The 21,022-nt window shown below is 32.2% G+C and overlaps 1 protein-coding gene across 1 annotated transcript; it reads left to right on the forward strand.

Annotated features, from left to right (window-relative positions):
• The first annotated feature begins 513 nt into the window (after positions 1–513).
• Positions 514–20,710, forward strand: LOC132729468 (serine/threonine-protein kinase Nek7-like). The gene is made up of 8 exons (XM_060715236.1): positions 514–672; positions 3,703–3,874; positions 4,368–4,430; positions 5,590–5,700; positions 8,716–8,932; positions 9,616–9,710; positions 11,157–11,270; positions 12,618–20,710. Exons 2-8 carry the CDS (start codon positions 3,704–3,706, stop codon positions 12,993–12,995), a joined length of 1,149 nt encoding a protein of 382 aa, XP_060571219.1. The 5' UTR covers positions 514–672; position 3,703; the 3' UTR covers positions 12,996–20,710.
• Positions 20,711–21,022: the final 312 nt, after the last annotated feature.

Below are 21,022 nucleotides of genomic sequence, written 5' to 3' on the forward strand. Positions count from 1 at the left end.
AAAGTAGCGCTAAATGTGAAATAATTTACGATCGAGTAGCAAAATGTAAACAAATTAAGATCGAAGTATTTTGACTTCCATGCAAAATACTAAATCACTGTAACTGTACTAATTGCAAAATAGAGACACAGAAAAGATGGCTAAGGTAATTGACCAATGAGAAACTTTTAGGAAACTTTAAAAGCACACCAAAAATGAAAAGCTTTTGAGAAATAATTTTTAAAGACCGAATTCTAAAATCAACACTAATCATTTTTAAAAGACAAAAGGGAAGTATATAGATCTACCTTATTAATTAGATAATGTTGGTATAACTTTTTGACTAACACTTTTGTTTGTATCATCTTATTTATGATTAAGATAATGATGTTAAATGTGTATATATAATCACGGATTTACTATATAATATAAATCCGTGATATAATTCAATAAAATATTATTATACGCAATGAGCGACTGCTCTGCTTTCATTAGAGCGGCTGCGTAATTTTGAGAAGAAATATGCAAAACCAGTCGTTGCCACGATCATCTGCGCAGGTGCAATAATCACTTCCGGTCTGTAAGAATTTAGCAGAAAGATTGAAATTCGTTCGATTTTCCTGATTGAATTTGAAGTTAGTTGTTCAATTCCTGGTAGATCTACATTTGTTTTTGAAAAGTAAATTCTGAAAGGTAATTTGAAGAGGCAGTTATTCTCGCGAATTAAATATCCCAACTCGTATACATTAAAAATAAGATGGGTGGGGTACGAGAACTTGTCATTTTTATGTGCATATAGTTATGCCTAATTACTTCTTTCTAGTTTGTCGGTTGTATTAAAAGTTTTATGAACTGCTATTTTTAGAGGGTCATAAGTAAAGTTATTAGACGGACAAAGCATCTTAATACTGGCAGTCAACTAAGGAATAAAATTTCTTAATATCTTAGTGAAAAACAAAAAGAACATGCATTTAAATATTTAACTGTGTGTTACTGTTAAAAAATGAATGTTCTTTTTGTAACTTACACACTGTTAAATGCATGTCCACTTTGTTTGTGTTTTTTTTTTCTTTGAAAAGTAAGGTAAGGTCACAACATCATTAGACCCAATCATCGTTTGTATAATTTATGTGGCACGATAGCTTCATTGGTTAGACCACTGACTACTGTCACTCCTGACGTCCTGGGTTCGATCCTAGGTAACATCCTTGGGCCTTTTCAGAGACACTATTAGCGTTTCCCACCAACCTAGAGTTGTACTGGTAAGAAAATTAAAGAAATCCAGGTAATCCTCGCATGTATCAGTGTTATACACTGGGCATGTAAAAGAACTAAGGGTTCTATTCAGTAGAGGTAGGGAATGGTTCCTTGATTCCCTTGTATCTCATAGCTTTCTCTCAATCTAATTTATACAATGTATGAATGTATACCTGCTTAGTGTAATTGTAAACGATTTTGAAGCAGTATTATGTAGATCAGGGCCTTTTTACCCTTCTTTGCTGCAGCCGGTATCTGGCTACTTCCCCAAGCTGAATTACCAGACTTCCCGAAATACGTCGGTCCGACGGGCATGTCCGATAAATTTTGATCAGGTCCAACAATTTTTTATTCCGGATCGGTCTGACTGTCCGGCTTTTATCCAAGCCGCATGTATACAAAATGTCGTCGCTAAAGGTGCCAAACCTAGGAAAAACCGAAAATCTACGTCAGAAGAGTGCGCAGAACAGCAATAAAAGGATGAAAAGAGTAGACCTGAGACAAAATTTAATGAAAAATGGAAGCAGAACCATGAATCATTGGTGTATGACAGGGAGGAGATGAAAATGCGCTGTACGGATTGTGCCGATTTTTACGGCGAAAAAATAAAAAACAAAAAGTGTCTTAGAAATACAAACACAAGTTTTTCTTTGATTTTGATCAATTTTATTTGGTACGACAGATTTTGTTTCGGTCCGACAGATTTTCGTGGTTTGTCAGACCGAATATCTGACAGTTTTTTTCAACTTTCGGGAAGTCTGAATTACTACCTTTTTTCCCCAAAAAACAGTCAAAAATTCCCCTTCTTGCAAAGATTACCCCTTTCAAAGACAGACTTCCCGAAATACGTTGGTCAGATGGACATGTCCGATAAGTTTTTATTAGGTTCGACGATATTTTATTCCGGATCTGTCCGACTGTCTAGCTTTTATCCAAGTAGCATGTATACAAAATGGCCTTGCTTAAGGTGCCAAACGTGGGAAAAATGAAAATCTATGTCACAGGAGCGCCGAACAGCAGTGAAAGGATGAAAAGAATAGACATGCAAAAAAATTTAATGAAAAATGAAAGCAGGACCGTGAATCGTTGGTGTATGACAGGGAGGAGATAAAATGCGCTGTACGGACTGTGCCGATTTTTACGGCAAAAATTTAAAACCGAAACTTGTCTTAGAAATACAAACACAAGTTTTCATTTGATTTTGATTAATTTTATTCGGTCTGACAGATTTCATTTCGGTCTGACAGATTTTCATGGTTTGTTAGACGGAACGTCTTGACACATTTTTTTAACTTTCGGGAAGTCCGCAAAGAAAAGATAAATCGAAGGATTAAACTTGTAAACAAACATTCTCATTTAAAAATAAATTATTGTTTTTGTTCAATGAATGCTAATAGTTCAATTACCCACTAGGGGGATACCTGATTTAATATAATTGATGTTAACTCGCAGCCTTAGTCTGATATTGCAATTTTCAAAAAACAGCATGGGAAAAACCCTGCTACTCATTAGTGAACACATGATTTTTTACGACAATACGCAATCGGTTTACAATGTCGCTAATGTAAACAATCACAGAAAAGAACAAAATACGATTGAGTGACATTTGTTGTTGTTAATTAAAAATTGGAAGAATTAATTTGATAACCCTTCTGTAAGTACAGGAGTACCTAATGCATGTTTCCACTCGCAAGACTTGTCTGAGTAGCACAACATGATCAAGTGTCAGAAAAAGAGAGCCTAGTGCAACATAATTACAAAGTGTCAGTAATAGTGATACAGCGGGTACTGATAATTTGTACCCCCTCAGTCAAAGCAAGAACCCTCAAAAACGTAAAACTAGGAAATATGAGTCAAGTTAGTCCTGGCTAAACACACAATGGCAAAAAATTGATATGGAAAAAATGCCTTTAACTTAATTTGGACAGAAATCTAAGGAATAAACTAAACTTAAAATGTGTTTAAAGGAAAAAAAAGCAAAGAGATGATGATTTTTCCTACATATTGTGAAAATAAAATATTTTCCCCAAAAATGTGAAAATCGCACACATTTTTTCCACAAATAGGGCTAGGGCGCCTTCCCCAAAACTAGTGAAAAGGTCCTGTTAAAAAGATGTAGATGTACATGTAACTATAATTTGCAGGGTGCCGACAGGCCTTTTTAAAAGGGGGTAGATGTACCCTAGCTTAAGGTCTTCAGCATGTATATTTATATACTGTGACGTACTTTGAAAGCAAATATTAATGTTTCCTTCTGCTAGATCTTGTACTGATTATGATTTCAAGCAGAGTATCATATCATTGCATCTATAATAGTTTATTTGTCCAAATTATCACAAAATTGTCATCACTTTGCCGTCTTTATTTTATGTGCAAATGACTTAATAAAGTGAATGAAAGTGTACATGTAGCTGATGGTACATTTATTTAAACTAACATTTTAATCTTTATTATCTTTATTTTAAGGATGGCTGAAACAATGGACACAGAGGGGTGTGAGCAGGTGGATAGTAACAGTATGTATGGAACACTTGCAGCTTTTAACATTGATAAAAAGATTGGAAAGGGGCAGTTTTCAGAAGTTTACAGAGTGATATGTAAAGCTACGGGAAATGTTCTGGCCCTAAAGAAAGTGCAGGTAACACTAGCTTTTTGATTTTGCAACATTTTCATAACTTGCTGAAGATTAATTTAAATTTGAAATAATATATACCTGTGACAATGCTAAGGGTTTTTAGAAAAGTGTCTTGAATGCAATCATCTCTCAGATTCTCTGTCATGGTAATATAGTAGGTATTCAACCAAAGTGACTTAATATGTGGCTTAAAACATGTTAATATTATTCTTATTTTTACATATTTCTTTTAAAGAACAATCGGAAGGTCATATCAAAGTTACATGTCAGTCACTCAGTGTCTGATCTGTTTTTCGCTTTGGCAGCTAGTATTCACTAATCTTTATATTTCACATATCTGATCTGTTCTTTTTGAAATAGAGTATAGCTAGTAAATACACTGACAAAAGTTGGATATTTGACTTTAAGGTTATTAATAATAATTAGGTTTCTAAGAAAATGAAATTATAAACTGAAGCTATATGAATACTAATATTAGTTATGCTTTTCCCTGCAGATATTTGAAATGATGGATGCAAAGGCCAGGCAGGATTGTAAGAAGGAAATTGATCTCTTAAAGGTAACTTACAAACTTTGTACTTGTATTTTTATGTTAGGTAATGTATCTTAAACTACTTGAAGGGTAATTCAATGTAACAGAATAATAAACAGTGGTGCTATGTGTGTACATTTTCAACATACAACATTTTGTTTATATATATGAGACTTTTTTCTAGCCCTTTGATGTGTCTGTGCTGAGTCGCTGCCAGGGAGTGAGGATGCTACTGTAAAATTCCTAATAAACGCCCCTCCCCTAATAAAGGCCCCCCCAGGCCTTTTGATAAGAAAAACAATCTACTCATCAGTGCTGAACTCGTGAGTAAATCCATAATTTCATTCAAATCATTCAGAATCCATTTTATTTTATAGTATGAACTTTAAAATCTTAACACTTTTTAATGTTATGACCAAAACTTGCTAACACTAAATGTATTTACAATAATTTTTGGATTTAGGAAAAACTGTGTTGTAATAATAGCCCCCCTTTTGGAAAATGTTTAGCCCCCAGGGGCGTTTAATAGGAATTTTACGGTATCTTACTAGCTTACAAAAGGTTGGTTGTTGTAGATAATGTAGAGAGAGCTACCTGATGAAATCCTGGAAAGGCATCATAATATGATATTGATTGTGTCAGTATGACATCATTTATCATGTGTTAATTTGATTATATAACATTGTGTCACATATTAGCACCTTTGTGCAGAAACATGTTAATGTGTTTATTTTTAAAGTTTATCCCATACCCAAGCTGCTTTTACGACTCCATGAAAATGGTTTTGCATGGTCATGCATATATTTTGACTTGACGTCGTTTACGTTATACAAACATAGTGTAAAGACGCGCTTAATGTAAGCGTTACACTATAGGTGCTTCAATGAAAATGATTCTTTTGCACTTTAAACAGTATTTATTTTGGGAATGTGATATAAATAGAATATTTTATTTTAATAGGTAGCTTTATTACTGAATTTATTGAACTCGTTGAATAAAATTATATTTTGCTCGCCAGAGGCTTGCATAACATAATTTTATCCAACTTGTTCAATAAATTCAGTATTGAACCTACACACATTCAATATCCTCTATTTATTACTTTTACCATTCAATTAGTGTATAAATTAGGAACATACATTTGGACATGTGTTTGTAAAAGCAATTATTATATTTTTTTCTTCAGCAATTGAACCATCCAAATGTAATCAAGTACCTTGAATCATTCATTGAAGATAATGAGTTAAACATTGTGCTGGAATTAGCTGATGCTGGTGATCTCTCCAGAATGATTAAAGTAACTTTTAAATATGATTTTCATATTCAATGATTAAACCCTTTGCCTGCTGAATCTCATAAATTGACTTGTCCAGCTTTCATTATCAAATTTGGGGATATCGAGATAAAAATTTAAATTAATCTGCCTGCACTTCATAGCAGACAGGCCTGGCCAAATACTGATGAATTAGGCTTTATACTTTTGGCATCAGCAGTGTAAGGGTCATATTCTTGCCATTTTTAGCTCGACTATTCGCAGAATAATCGAGCTAATGCAGTCACCCATTTGTCGGCGTCCCTGTGGTTAAGTTTTTGTATGTAAGCTGGTATCTCCATAACTACTGAAGGGAATTGATTGAAACTTCACACACTTGCTCTCTGTGATTATCTAAGATGATTGGCACAAGTCCCATAACTCTGATTTGCTTTTTAGCTCGACTATTCGAAGAATATGAGAGCTATTCTAGTCGCCCCGGTGTCGGCGTCAGCATCCGCGTCGGCGTCTGCGTTGGTTAATGTTTTTTGTAAAGTCAAATATCTCAATTACTGCTTGAGATATTCAATTGAAACTTACAATACTTATTTATAGTAACAAGGTACATCAGATTGACAAGTTGGATAACTCTGCCTACAATATTGACAGAATTATGCCCCTTTTTAACTTAGAAATTTTGGTTAAAGTTTTTTGTAAAGTCAAATATCTCAGTTATTGCTTGAGATATTCAATTGAAACTTACAATACTTATTTATAGTAACAAGGTACATCAGATTGACAAGTTGGATAACTCTGCCTACAATATTGACAGAATTATGCCCCTTTTTAACTTAGAAATTTTGGTTAAAGTTTTTTGTAAAGTCAAATATCTCAATTATTGCTTGAGATATTCAATTGAAACTTACAATACTTATTTATAGTAACAAGGTACATCAGATTGACAAGTTGGATAACTCTGCCTACAATATTGACAGAATTATGCCCCTTTTTAACTTAGAAATTTTGGTTAAAGTTTTTTGTAAAGTCAAATATCTCAATTATTGCTTGAGATATTCAATTGAAACTTACAATATTTATTTATAGTAACAAGGTACATCAGATTGACAAGTTGGATAACTCTGCCTACAATATTGACAGAATTATACCCCTTTGGAACTTAGAAATTTTGGTTAAAGTTTTTTTTGTAAAGTCAAACATCTTAATTATTGCGTGAGATATTCAATTGAAATTTAAAATACTCTTTTATAGTAACAATGTATATCAGTTTGCAAAATTGCATAACTCTGCCTGCAATATTTGCAGAATTATTTGCCCCTTTGAAAGTTAGAAATTTTGGTTAAAGGTCTTCAAAGATATTTACTTGAAACTTTACACATGCACTTAGGGTCATAATTGGAGGGTCATAATTGTATGTCATTGACCAAGTTCCATAACTCTATCTTGCATTAAGGCTGATTCATATCCCCTTTTCTACTTAGTCTCTTGGTTAATGTTAACATGATAGTTTTACATATCTCAATAACTATTAAAGATATTTATTTAAAACTTCACATATGCATTTAGGGTCATAATGTAGGTCACTGACAATGATCCATAATTCTATCTTGCATTTAGGCTGATTTTTCTCCCCTTTTTCTACTTAAAAATTCATGGTAAAGTTTTGCTTGTAAGCTGTTATCTCAATAACTACTGAAGGGTTTGTACCTTTTTTGGGACAATTTTATGCATTCATAATAATAAAGCAGTGATTAACTTGATAAAACATCTTAATAACAAGCCTTTGTACCTTTTCTGTCAAATTTATGTATTCATAGGTAATTAGTATTATTTTACTCAATTAAACACCCTTGTGACATTACCTTCCGAATAGTCAAGCCAATACTGTATAATTAGACTCTCTCTAAGGCCTATAACATAAATTTATGAAGAAAATTAGCTCTTTTGTGAACTTAAAAAATTTAACATTATAAAGGCTCTTTTACTATCAAGCACTTAGAATAGTCGAGCGTGCTGTCCTACCGACAGCTCTTGTTTTCATAATTATGCCCCTTTTTCGACTTAGAAATTCTTGGTTAAGTTTTTGTATGTAAGCTGGTATCTCCATAACTACTGAAGGGAATGGATTGAAACTTCACACACTTGTTCTCTGTGATTATTTAAGATGATTGGCACAAGTCCCATAACTCTGATTTGCTTTTTTACATAATTATGCCCCTTTTCGACTTAGAAATTCTTGGTTAAGTTTTTGTATGTAAGCTGGTATCTCCATAACTACTGAAGGGAATGGATTGAAACTTCACACACTTGTTCTCTGTTATTATCTATGATGATTGGCACAAGTCCCATAACTGGGATTTGCTTTTTAACATAATTATGCCCCTTTTTCGACTTAGAAATTCTTGGTTAAGTTTTTGTGTGTAAGCTGGTATCTCCATAACTACTGAAGGGAATGGATTGAAACTTCACACACTTGGTCTCTGTGATTATCTAAGATGATTGGTACAATTCCCATAACTCTGATTTGCTTTTTTGCATAATTATGCCCCTTTTTCGACTTAGAAATTCTTGGTTAAGTTTTTGCATGTAAGCTTGTATCTCCATAACTACTGAAGGGAATGTATTGAAACTTGAAGAGTTTGTACCTTATCGGACAATTTTATGTATTCATATAGGTAAGCATTATTATACTCATTGAAACACCCTTGTGACAAATTTTCGAATAGTCCAGCGTTACTGTCCTCCGACAGTTCTTGTTTTAATATTTTTTTTTAGAAGACATTGCAATATTGCAGTTTCTGTAACAAATTTGTGCTGAAATTTTGTCTGTGTTTTCCACTATGAATTTAATTTATGATAATATAATGTATGCTTTTTTTTTTCATTTAACTTGTCATACTTCTTATATATGGCTATGAGAATTAAAATGATATTGACTTTAATCGTGATGGATTTTTAGCTGGGCAGGATAGTGTAAGTAAATATGAACAACTTTAAATAAATAGTTGTAAAACTTATATGCATACTTGTATTTTTTTTCAGCATTTTAAGAGGCAGAATAGATTGATTCCAGAGAAAACAATTTGGAAATATTTCATTCAGATATGTAGTGCCCTAAATCACATGCACTCCCGACGTATTATGCACAGAGACATTAAACCGGCCAACGTGTTTATCACAGCTCAGGGTGTTGTAAAATTGGGAGATCTCGGTCTCGGGAGATTTTTCAGCTCTAAAACAACAGCTGCTCATTCATTAGGTATATATGTTTTTCTTTACTGCAACACATAGACATAAACCAATGACTGTTTGACACCATGATTAGGGTACTTCAGGACTCTGTCTACACTATTAACATCATGCACATGGGTCAGCAAGTGTACAAATTAACCCTAACTTTGGGGATACATTAGAAACTGTACCTTAATTTGTGTAAAACTGTGATTCCAACCCTTATGTCAATGAAGAAAGCAGTATGCCACTAGGTAACTCTTGTCCGGTTCTAAGTTCTCTCTAATTGAGAACATTGGCATTATTACATTGAGCAGTTGATCTAAATGCTATAAAAGTCACATTATGCCTCAGAAAAAATACATTTTACATCTTTAGAAAGTGCAAACAGGAATTTTATAATGTTTTAAGAGAATGTTTGATGCATGTTACTTGAAAAAAGTAGCGATAAATGTGAAATCATTTGTAACAAAAGCAGCAAAATGGAAACAAGAGGTATAGAATCGCTATCTGTACAAAATACTAATTCACTATAACTGTACTTATTTCCAAAAAGCAACAGATGAAAAAGATGGTTCAGGAAATTGGCCAATGAGTTACTTGTTGTATACCATAAAAGTACACCAAATTTAGACTGCTTTTGATTAATAAAAATTAAATCCTTTCTTAGGCATGATGGGCCTTTTAAATAAATACATTTGTTATTTTCAGTGGGTACACCTTACTACATGTCACCAGAAAGAATACATGAGAATGGTTATAATTTCAAGTCTGATATATGGTCACTAGGTTGTCTCCTATATGAGGTAAGTAATATTTGAATATACATGTATGTTACTAGATTGTTAGGAGGTACTGTAATTCAGTATACATCTGAAGGTAGTTATCTGGTATACAAGCGGTACTATTACCTGGTATACAGGAGGTATTGTTACCTGGTAAAGAGAGGTACTGTTATCTGGTATACAGGAGGCACTGTTATCTGGTATACAGGAGTTACTGTTATCCAGCATACAGGAGGTATTGTTATCTGGTATACAGGAAGTTTTGTTATCTGGTAAAAAGGAGTTACTGTTATCTGGTATACAGGAGTTACTGTTATCTGGTATATAGGAGGTACTGTTATCTGGTATACAGGAGGTACTGTTATCTGGTATATAGGAGGTACTGTTATCTGGTATATAGGAGGTACTGTTATCTGGTATACAGGAGGTACTGTTATCTAGTATATAGGAGGTACTGTTATCTGGTATATAGGAGGTACTGTTATCTGGTATATAGGAGGTACTGTCATCTGGTATAAGGGAGTTTGTTATCTGGTATATAGGAGGTACTGTTATCTGGTATATAGGATGTACAGTTATCTGGTATATAGGAGGTACTTTTATCGTGTATATAGGAGGTACTGTTATCTGGTATATAGGAGTACTGTCATCTGGTATACAGGAGTTACTGTTATCTGGTATATAGGAGGTACTGTTATCTGGTATACAGGAGGTACTGTTATCTGGTATACAGGAAGTACTGTTATTTGGTATACAGGAGGTACCGGTATATAAGAGGTACTGTCATCTGGTATACAGGAGTTACTGTTATCTGGTATATAGGAGGTACTGTTATCTGTTATACAGGAGGTACTGTTATCTGGTATACAGGAGGTACTGTCATCTGGTATACAGGAGTTACTGTTATCTGGTATATAGGAGGTACTGTTATCTGGTATACAGGAGGTACTGTTATGTGGTATACAGGATGTACAGTTATCTGGTATATAGGAGGTACTGTTATCTGGTATACAGGAGGTACTGTTATCTGGTATACAGGAGGTACTGTTATGTGGTATACAGGATGTACAGTTATCTGGTATACAGAATGTACTGTTATCTGGTATTTTAGAAGGCAAACCTTGAATCTTAGTTCTACTTTCCCCCCTGAAGTGTTCATACATAACATTTTAATAGGACCATTTGTATGGTAGAAATTACCATTTAGACTTGTTCAATATTTAGATATCTCTATTGTGATGAAATATTTATTAATTGATCAAAGTGGTTGACTTTATTTCTGATACTCTTCACATCTATGGTTGTGATTTCAGTGTTATTTGTTCTATGTGTGAAGATTCTTCAACAATCACTATAATGATACAGAGGTGTGTTAATATCACTTATGGTATGTCATTGTCTTTATAAACCCTTGAAAACAACAGCAATTAGCTTTTCCTTTTCTCTTGTAATATTCCTATCTTACAGATGGCAGCTTTACAATCTCCATTCTATGGTGACAAGATGAATCTATACTCTCTGTGTAAGAAGATAGACAAATGTGATTACCCACCTTTACCCTCTGATGTTTACTCTGAACAGGTAAGTTTCCTTAGCTTGAATGTTAAATGGTTTGAACATATTGATTTAAGCTCAGTTGCGAAGCAAGTTCTTACAACTTATCTTAATATTAAGTCCACTTCCCAACCAGTACTTTTGCATATGAAGAAACATGGTTGTGACCCGATTAGGGCTCAAACCCATGATCCCTTGGTTGAGAGGCAGACACCTTAACCACAAGGCTACAGCTTCCCTTCAAATGTTAAATGAAAATTAAGTGAAATATAGGTCATGCACACATTGTTTCCAAAATAAAACTACACATACTTTATGTGAAACGAAATTAAGTCCCGGCAGCAAATTACAATATAGCATTTATCTCTTTTTATATGGAGATCATCACTTTTGCCAATTTGTATTATATTGTTGTTTCTGGGCAAAAAGGTAAAATAGGCTGGCTTCAAACCAGTTGCCTGTCAAATTCAGTGTGAATCCTGGGACAGACTTGGGATATTTCCATGTGAGTCAAGCTAACTTGTGCAAGGTTGGTTGTTCTACTCATGTGTTGGGCAAGTTATTGATGTAGAAAATACAGTAAATGATATGACCAATTTCTAGGTCCATTTGATAAAAGTAAGTTTTAAAGTTTCATTTTTGTGTCGCGGAGTAGTGGCGACATATAGGGATCACTTCTCCGTTGTCTGTCTGTCTGTCTATCTGTCCGTATGTCACAAAACTTGTCCGGACTACTCCTCATAAACTACTGGTGCAATTTTTAATTCAAACTTTACTGGAATGATCAGTACCAAGTTTAGTTGTGCATATTGTCAGCATTTTCTGGTTCAATGATTTTTGTCAGAGTTATGGCCCTTTAATAATTTTTATTTTTAAAGTTTGTCCGGACTACTTCTCTTATACCACTAATGCAATTTCAATGAAACTTTACAGGATTGATCTGTAGCTCAAGTCCTTGCGCATATTGCACGGGTTTTCCGGTTGAATGATTTTTGGCAGAGTTATGGCCCTTTGATAAAAAGGTGTTTTTTTCTGTGTGTTGCCAGATACACAAAAGCTTGTCCAGACTACTCCTCATAAACTACTGGTGCAATTTTATCCAAACTTTACAGGAATGATCAGTACCAAGTCTAGTTGTGCACTGTCCGTCTGTCACAAAATTTGTCCCAACATGAAATTGGCCATCATGGGGCGACACATGTGATTACTGATTGCCCTTGTTATAGTAATTAGTTTGAAAATTTTACATATCTACAAGTTATAATGACTATTAGAATGTTAAGATTGATATCTTATGTTTTCAAACTGAGATAATCGTAAAAATCAGTTTCATAGGATATATTTAAATAGAAACGTTTGTTTTGCTTTGGTCAGTTACGGAAGTTGGTAGCCATTTGTATCAACCCTATACCAGAACAGCGACCTGACATCTCTTATGTGTATAGTGTGGCCCAGCAGATGCATGCTCACTTCCAGGGTCAGGTTCAACAACAACAGCAATTCATGCAACAACAGCAACAACAACAACAGTTCCAGCAGCTGACACCAGAGCAACAACAACAGATGTTATCTCAACAACAACAACAGAATATTCAAGTTGTAAATGCTCAGCAGTTAACCCCTCAACAACAAATGTTGCTTCAGCAGCAGATGCAGCAACAACAGCAACAGCAATACCAGCAGCAACAGCAGGCTCTTTTGCAGCAACAGTTGTTGCAACAACAGCAACAAGAGCAACAACAAACAACATAAAAGTGTTGTTCAAGACAAGAACTGTGCCAAATGAATGGTCAATTTTAGTCATAACTGTGATTTTACTGACACATGCACCGCACATAGCCAACATCATCTGTGTTTCCACTAGAGGACTGTATAAAGAAATCAGATGTGTTTCATTCTCGTCGGAAATCCAGGCTCTGATGTTATTTTTTTATTTGATATCTCAAAGCTATGAATAATCATAGTGATGTAGGTACATGGTAATGTTCTACATAAGATTTTTCAGGCATTGAACAAAAAGCATGCTATTATACAAAAAATTTGAACAATGCACTTGTTAAGTTTGTCTATGTTGCCACAAAGAAATGTCATGATATGTAAAAAACACAGCTGTAACTGCACATTAACATGTTAAATACTTTTGTTGCACAGAAACCATCAGTCTGTAGATTTTTTATTGTACCATCTATACACAACACAACCAGCTGGGTATGTTACCATGTCAATGAATGAAAAAAATGTAGTCATGTTTTGCTGTACACAAATGCACATACTGTACAGAAAGTCAGCATAACTTATCACATGGGTCTATGAGTTATACAGAATACTAGCAATTATTTTGTGTGTTTAAAATCCATGCACTGCACATGCCAACAACATAACTTGTGTTGTTTTTTTCATGAGAAATTCACACTATACAAAGAAACTGTTAATCTATATATCTTTCTTATGCACTGCGCTCACACCTTATGCGTTCCAATATTTTAAATAAGTTTTACTTGAAAGGGGATTGACTTAATTCATTTTCCTTCATATGCAAGTCTTGAATTCAGAGTGGACATTTTTTGTGTCTATATTTTAAGTAAGCTTGCATTAACAAGTCATATGCTTTTTCATCTATTGTAAGTATATCGTGAAATAGCTTAATGGATCAAATCGGGTATTATCATTCATCAAATAAATTTGTGAATGATGACATTTGTACTTTACGCAGTTTTTTCTTGTGACTTAAGGAAATTTTATTTTACTTTACATATTTTGGCTGTGTAGCTTCTTGAGGGACACCATGACCCATTGAATAATATTGGGGGACTTTTGAAGTTATAAAGGGTCATGAACAATTTTTATGTTAAAACACATGATCCTTTTTGTAAGCCTAGATTTTACAAGCTTCTGTAGATTTAAAGAACTACAAATTGTAGATTTTGTTGAAAAATGTAAATTATCTTTATACCCTCATATGAATTAAAGAGTTTCTGAAACAAAATTTTCATCGCAGACAGAATTGTTTTATGAAGTATGCTCTTTGATGTATTTAAAGGTTATAAAATAAACAAAGTCTAGAACCAGTCACATAGTTCATCACCTGATTGGCTTATTTTAAAAGCATAGATTTGAAATGAACCAATGGGTGAGATGTTATTTTTAGACCAGTTATCAGCCAATGATTTTTTTGTAAATATGCCAATGAATAATGCATAATCTGATATAGGCAGGCCTATATGTCATTTATCCATTCCTTCACATGTTTGTCCCATGTATTTAAACACATTGACACATACTATAATATGTTTTTTTTTCCACAAGATAATGTTTACTGAATGAAAATTTTCGTATAATCTCACATTGATGTAGTTTTTGCAGTTGATAATGTATATCCACATTAACAGTTGAATATCATGGAATCACTTTTTTGGGGGATTACATTGTATTGTTTTCATTTCAATTTCATGTTTGTGTCTTAAATTTAAGAGTAATTTTTTGTATCTTTAAGTGTTGAAAACCTGATTTTTGTTTTAGTTTCAAGGAATTAACAATATTAATAAGTTTGAAAATTCTATATATGATATTATCTTTTTGCTATGTAATTGATTGAAAATGTTTACATTATTACAAGATTTTATCTATGACAAAATGATATTTTTATCATATGTTGACAGGTAAGCCCAGATTTTAATATGTACATAATCATATTATGTAGTTCTCTTTAATTTCATTTTTGTTAGAATTTCTACATAGATATGCAATAAAAGTTAGATGAGTGGCAATGCTTGAATATATAAAATAAGGATCATGCCTGCAATGAAATTCTTGCTACAATTTATCATTATATGATTTATAACTTAGTCTTAAACTTGCTGCAATGGACTTGTCATACTAGAATCTGGTCCTTCAGGAAGGATGTGAGTGATTCTTGTTGCATTGCTCCCTACAGTCTCTAGCTTGTATTTGAATGGTTTACTTGTATATATTAAATGTCTTTCTTATTTGATCTTGGAATATGTCATATTATTTGTATAAATGCAGACTGTCATATGCCTTCTTCTTTGTGTACTACATGAAATTTTGGCATCTTATATATATATACATATATATATTATGTAACTCATATGAAGTAACTTTGTTCTCATCCTGTTCTCGTCTCATCAAATTGATTTATCCAAACAACATATTATCTGTATGATAAATGCCTTAAATTTTGAGTAAAAAATATTTTCGGAAACTTTAAATTTTATTATGATATAATATCTGTGTTTCTTTTCTGTATATAAACAAACAAACAAACATATTTAGATACTGTGTTAAAGAAGGTACATGTCATGTTTTTGCTGCATATTTATGATCAAGAGAAATAATGTCACACATGTGTGAAACAGTTGTAACTATTTCGGTTTCATAATTAACTTTAGAATTTCACCGTCATTGCTCTGGGTTCTAAATAATCCAGCTGTGTTACAGGACTGTGGTATTTGGTTGCCCTGATTTGCCTAAAATTATTTCATGAAAGGGCACAGAGGTCTTCCTCTACCACTAAAAGGTCTTTCAGTAAAGTTAAAAAGTAGCCTGGTGATGTTACAGTAGAACAAGAAAGTGAAACAGTTACAATTGTGATACACTAAGGCTAAGATAGACTTCAGGTGAAAGCCAGTACACACATATAATATCTGTGATAGTAATTGTATATTTATTTACCAACATTCCAGTGTATATTTATGGAGAAGATTACATCTAATATTGTATATATGTTTGTATTATAGCACCAAAACCTTAATGTTTTCATAGGATAACATGTCTCAAATTACATTTACTAGAGTATTTGTTATAAAATAACAATTCTTTCCTTGAATTCTACAAAAAATTGTCTTTCTTGCTCTGGAGTTAAATATATTTTACCTTACATTAAAGTCTTAGTTTGTAAATTTTCTTTAAGCTTAAAATATTAAGTCCTTTGGTCTCATTTTCAATATTCAAGACCTAAATTTAGTATGTATTCTGTAATTTTAAACTAAAGTCTATCTCTCTGTTGGACACTTTTTGACTTACATACTTTAATATTTGATTGTCTAAAAATGAATAGTTTTGTATTGTATCTCCAAAAATTTCATAAATATATTGCTGAAATGGTAAAGATCATTATTTATAACTGTATCAATCATTCTTCTCTATCTCTATGTTTTATTTTGTCCTTTAAACATCACCTATTTTTATCTTAAATGTCTCTATTTGGGTCTTAAATCTCCGTCATGGGTAAATATATCCGTCCATAGTACAATTTACATATCACAATAAAAATGATACTTTACACTAATTTTTATGTACCATAATGACTTTATTCTTTTGTACACAAAGTGCTTTTTTTTACTCCACTTTTTTCTCTTGTCTCCGTCCAAATTTGGTGTCACCTATTATTAATATGTATTGAATATACGAGAATTATACAAGTATTTTTGAGAGGTTTATCAAATGACTGATTGCATTATATTATATGCAGAATGTTCACTGAAACCTATAAAAACAAATTTATTCTACAGCAGTCTTGATGTAGGTATGTCATGATTTGTCTTTCTTACATAGTTAAAGGGAGAAACAGTGAAAACTCTGCCTTTTTAATCAGAGGGGCATAATATGTTCTCCTGTTTGTTGTCTGTCTAGCTGTCTAGCTATTATCTTAGAATTAAATTTTCAAGCTATATCCTCAATAGTTCATATAAGTACATTAAAGATATAATTTTTCAAATATAGGACATTTCATTGTAACATTTTGCAATATCATTTGTATGAAAATTATAGGAAATTTGACCATGACTTTTTGTGACTCTTTGTTCTTTAGTTCTTTCTGAGGACTGGAGCATTTAAATTTGTTTTTATATCTTTATAAACGTATCTTGTTCTTTCATAGAAATCCCCAGGTTTTACCATAGAGAGTACATATTAATATTGTCTCAAATGTCTTACATAATGTGCCATGAAGCAGGTTTTGTCGTTTAGTTTAGCTGTTTATAATATAAGAATGGTCCCTTTGAATCACAAGAAATTTGTTATGGGACATGGAAAGCTGTTTGTAAATGTAAAAGTTAATTAGTAATGGTACAGCATATTTAATACATAAATGTCAATACATTTTAATGAATTTATTAATGTTATAAGTTATGTTTTGTAAAGGAAGCTTCTTAATGAAATTGATCAATGTATTCAGTTATGTTTTGTAAAGAAAGCTTCTTAATGAAATTGATCAATGTATTCAGTTATGTTTTGTAAAGAAAGCTTCTTAATGAAATTGATCAATGTATTCAGTTATGTTTTGTAAAGGAAGCTTCTTAATGAAATTGATCAATGTATTCAGTTATGTTTTGTAAAGAAAGCTTCTTAATGAAATTGATCAATGTATTCAGTTATGTTTTGTAAAGGAAGCTTCTTAATGAAATTGATTAATGAATTCAGTCATGTTTTGTAAAGAAATTTTTTTTTCTGAAATTGATCTGTTATGATGTATAAGAAAGCTTATTAATGAATTTTCCAATTATTTATTCTGTATCAAAAGAAAACCTTTTGAAAAGTATGTGTCGATAAATCTCAAGGTAAACAAATTTATACATTTTTGATAAGTACAAAATGCAAATTAATCATCTAAATCGAAGAATCTTTAATATAGAAATCAATTTTGATATCTTGAAATAGTCAGGGTTATTTTAGCTGACGAACCTTCCAAATATAATTTTAAAAATGGATAGCGTTGAATTATTAGAATGTAAAATTATATAAAATTGCCAAGAGTGTATACACATGTTATTTATGTATTTATTGTTCTGCAAGTTCTTAAGCTATCTGCTTATTTTCTTAGCTTATAAAGAGATATTCTTTATACATATGTATATTTAGGCATTACTTTTTCCCCCATGAATGATTCTCATTGTTGGGAGATGATATATAATTGTTATGTTTAAAAATATTAATGAACCTATATTTATGTTAGTGAAAAACGTTATACTTGTTAGTGATTAGACTAGATAATTATATAAAATTTGTTAGTGAATTATGTATATATCTACTATATTTACATATGTATATAAAACATGTTGATCCGTTAATTTAGAGTGCTTGCAATATTTTTGAATCCCAGTTTGTGAGTTAAGTGTTGTCATGTATTTTAAGTTTCAAGAGGGTCCAAGCAATGCCCATCATATCAAACACAGTATATGTATTGAGGTATACAGCATGGACTCTTTGTTTAATTGTGATATAAGGCAATAAAATGAAATGGCCACCTTATAAAAAGTAGTTCAGAGGTTTTAAAGAATGATTATTTGATAAGTTTGCAAAAAAATCCACCTTTATGCCACAATATCCTTATATACAATATAGTCATTTTTGTTTAATTCTAATTTGAAGGCTTTGGGTTTTCTTAAAATCCTTGATTAATCTTTGATTAAACAAAATTTTACTTTATCAAATATTAAAATTGTTGATGTTTGATCAGACATTGAAATCCTTGATGGAACATTAAAATCTTTGGTCAAACATTGAAATCTTAGATGGAACATAAAAATCATTGGTCTTATATTGAAATCCTTGATGGAACATTGAAATCCTTGATGGAACATTATATTTCTTGGTCAAACATTGATTTTCTGTGATGGAACATTAAATTCCTTGATCAAATATGGAACATGAAATTCCCTGATCAAACAATAAAATATGTGATGGAATATGCAAATTCTTTATTTGACATAAAGTTTTAAAGAAATATAGATGGCCCCGGGATCATACAATGATAAGATGTAAATGTTCTTTTAACCCATAGCCGTCTTGTAAGTAGCCTTTGCCACTAGTATAGAGTCAGGCCAGCCTGTACATCTATACAGTCTGACCTACAGGCTCTTTATTGTTGTTAGCTTTATTTTTGTACGTTCATTTTGAAATTCCTTAAAACATAGTATGAACTATTCCAAATTCAAGGCAGGACAGATTCATTACATAAGTTAGGCAGGTTAAGGGTGAAATAATATGCTGTTAATATTCATTCATATTCATGATAATCATAATTATTGTTGTTTCACTGAATATCACATTGTTTATGTATTATAATTCATTTCCTTATATAACAATACATGAAAATTTTGTTGCAATTCTCCATTTTATCAAATCAAAATGACAAAAGCTGAGTATTTTGAAATGTATTTTATATTTTACACTTTCTTCACTCATTTATTTTCACTTATTTTTTTTTTTAAATCCTAATACATCATTACATGACAAAATTATTGCATAAAGATCAATTCATTTTTATTTTTTGGAGAGTAATCTATTCCAGTTATGTCTCCCATATGATGCACGCGCTCAAACTTTAATTCATTTACTAAAGATTGACCTTCCTTTTCAAGGTCATAGGGATATTTATATAGGAACACTATCAGTGGAATTGTTTGAGATGTGTCTATTAATATTTAAAGAAAGAGTTTTTATCTATTCTTGTGCAAATGATGTGGAAAATTTTAAATTGTGAGTACAGTGAGAACAGGGTTATGAGAAATGTGACCTAAGTTAGAAAAGGTCATCTTGGAACAGATAACACTTTCAGAAAATACCATTTAATTTGAAGTATACATGTATCATGTTTTTTAATCACTGTCTCATATTTTTAATATAACCCGGTTGTAAGGGGATTATTCTCATTTAAATCACAGGTCACTAGGAGGTCATTCTCATAAACATCATTTGATACAGGGCAATTGAGGGGTGGGGTGGGGTTTGGGGTATATAAGCATTGCCCTTCAATCCTTGTCCTCATAAATATTGATTGGTTATTGATACCTAGAAGGAACTCCTCATTAACAGAGTTGATTTCTTGTGGAAGCTTTTACATCACCAAATAAAGGGACAAATCTCTTTGGAGTTGCAATTAACATAACTTGTTCTTGTAACTATTGGATGGTCTCATAACCTTTGCTTGTTTCTAGGAAGTACAACAATGTAGTTCTGTACTAAGGAGTGGATCACATTAAAATTGCCTATTAATAGTGGGGTTGTATGGAGGGGATGGGTATTCAGGGGGTAGTGTATTTTGTTCATGTTGCTTGTTTACAGAGAGAGGTTTTCATTATCGTTGACTGCTATTAGGGGATGGGTTTTATTAAAATTACCAAAACAAGCAGGTTTGCTTGTTACTAAATATCTGTTCTCATAACATGTGACTTTGTTTCTAGAGAGTGTTCTCATAAACATCAACTGTAACAACTTGGTGGACCTCATTAATGTCATTTCTAAATCTCATAAACAGTACATGTTACTGAGGGGTGGATCTCATTAACTGCAGTTCTAGAGAGAGTGTTACAAAGGTGTGGATCTCATAAACGTCACATGTTATAAGGGAAGGTGTTTTTGCTATTCAACTTGTTCATTGTCACTCTATATTATAGACATTAGTCATTCTTGTTTTTATTTTGAAATAAATATTGTTGCCACAACAATGGTCTTGTTTTATTTGTACGTGTTGAATACAAAAAGAGAAAAGTAAGAAATTATTGGATAATTATAAAATGTTGATATTATAAGTAAGTAGGAGATCAAGATGTACAGGACACAACCATCTAGGTCAAACTTGATAATGTAGACTGTACAATACAAGGTGGTTTAAAATATTTTATTTTCTCTTTAGTATAATTATGACCTATACTAAAAGTTCACTATCATTGTCACCTTTTTATGAAACAAAGCTGTCACAGAAAGTTCACAAAGTTTATATAATATCTGCCAAAGCAGTTTATTTTGTCCTAGATTAT

This window comes from Ruditapes philippinarum, unplaced genomic scaffold (assembly GCF_026571515.1).
Source record: "Ruditapes philippinarum isolate M1 unplaced genomic scaffold, ASM2657151v2 ctg926_1_1_1_1, whole genome shotgun sequence".
NCBI classification, from domain to species: domain Eukaryota; kingdom Metazoa; phylum Mollusca; class Bivalvia; order Venerida; family Veneridae; genus Ruditapes; species Ruditapes philippinarum.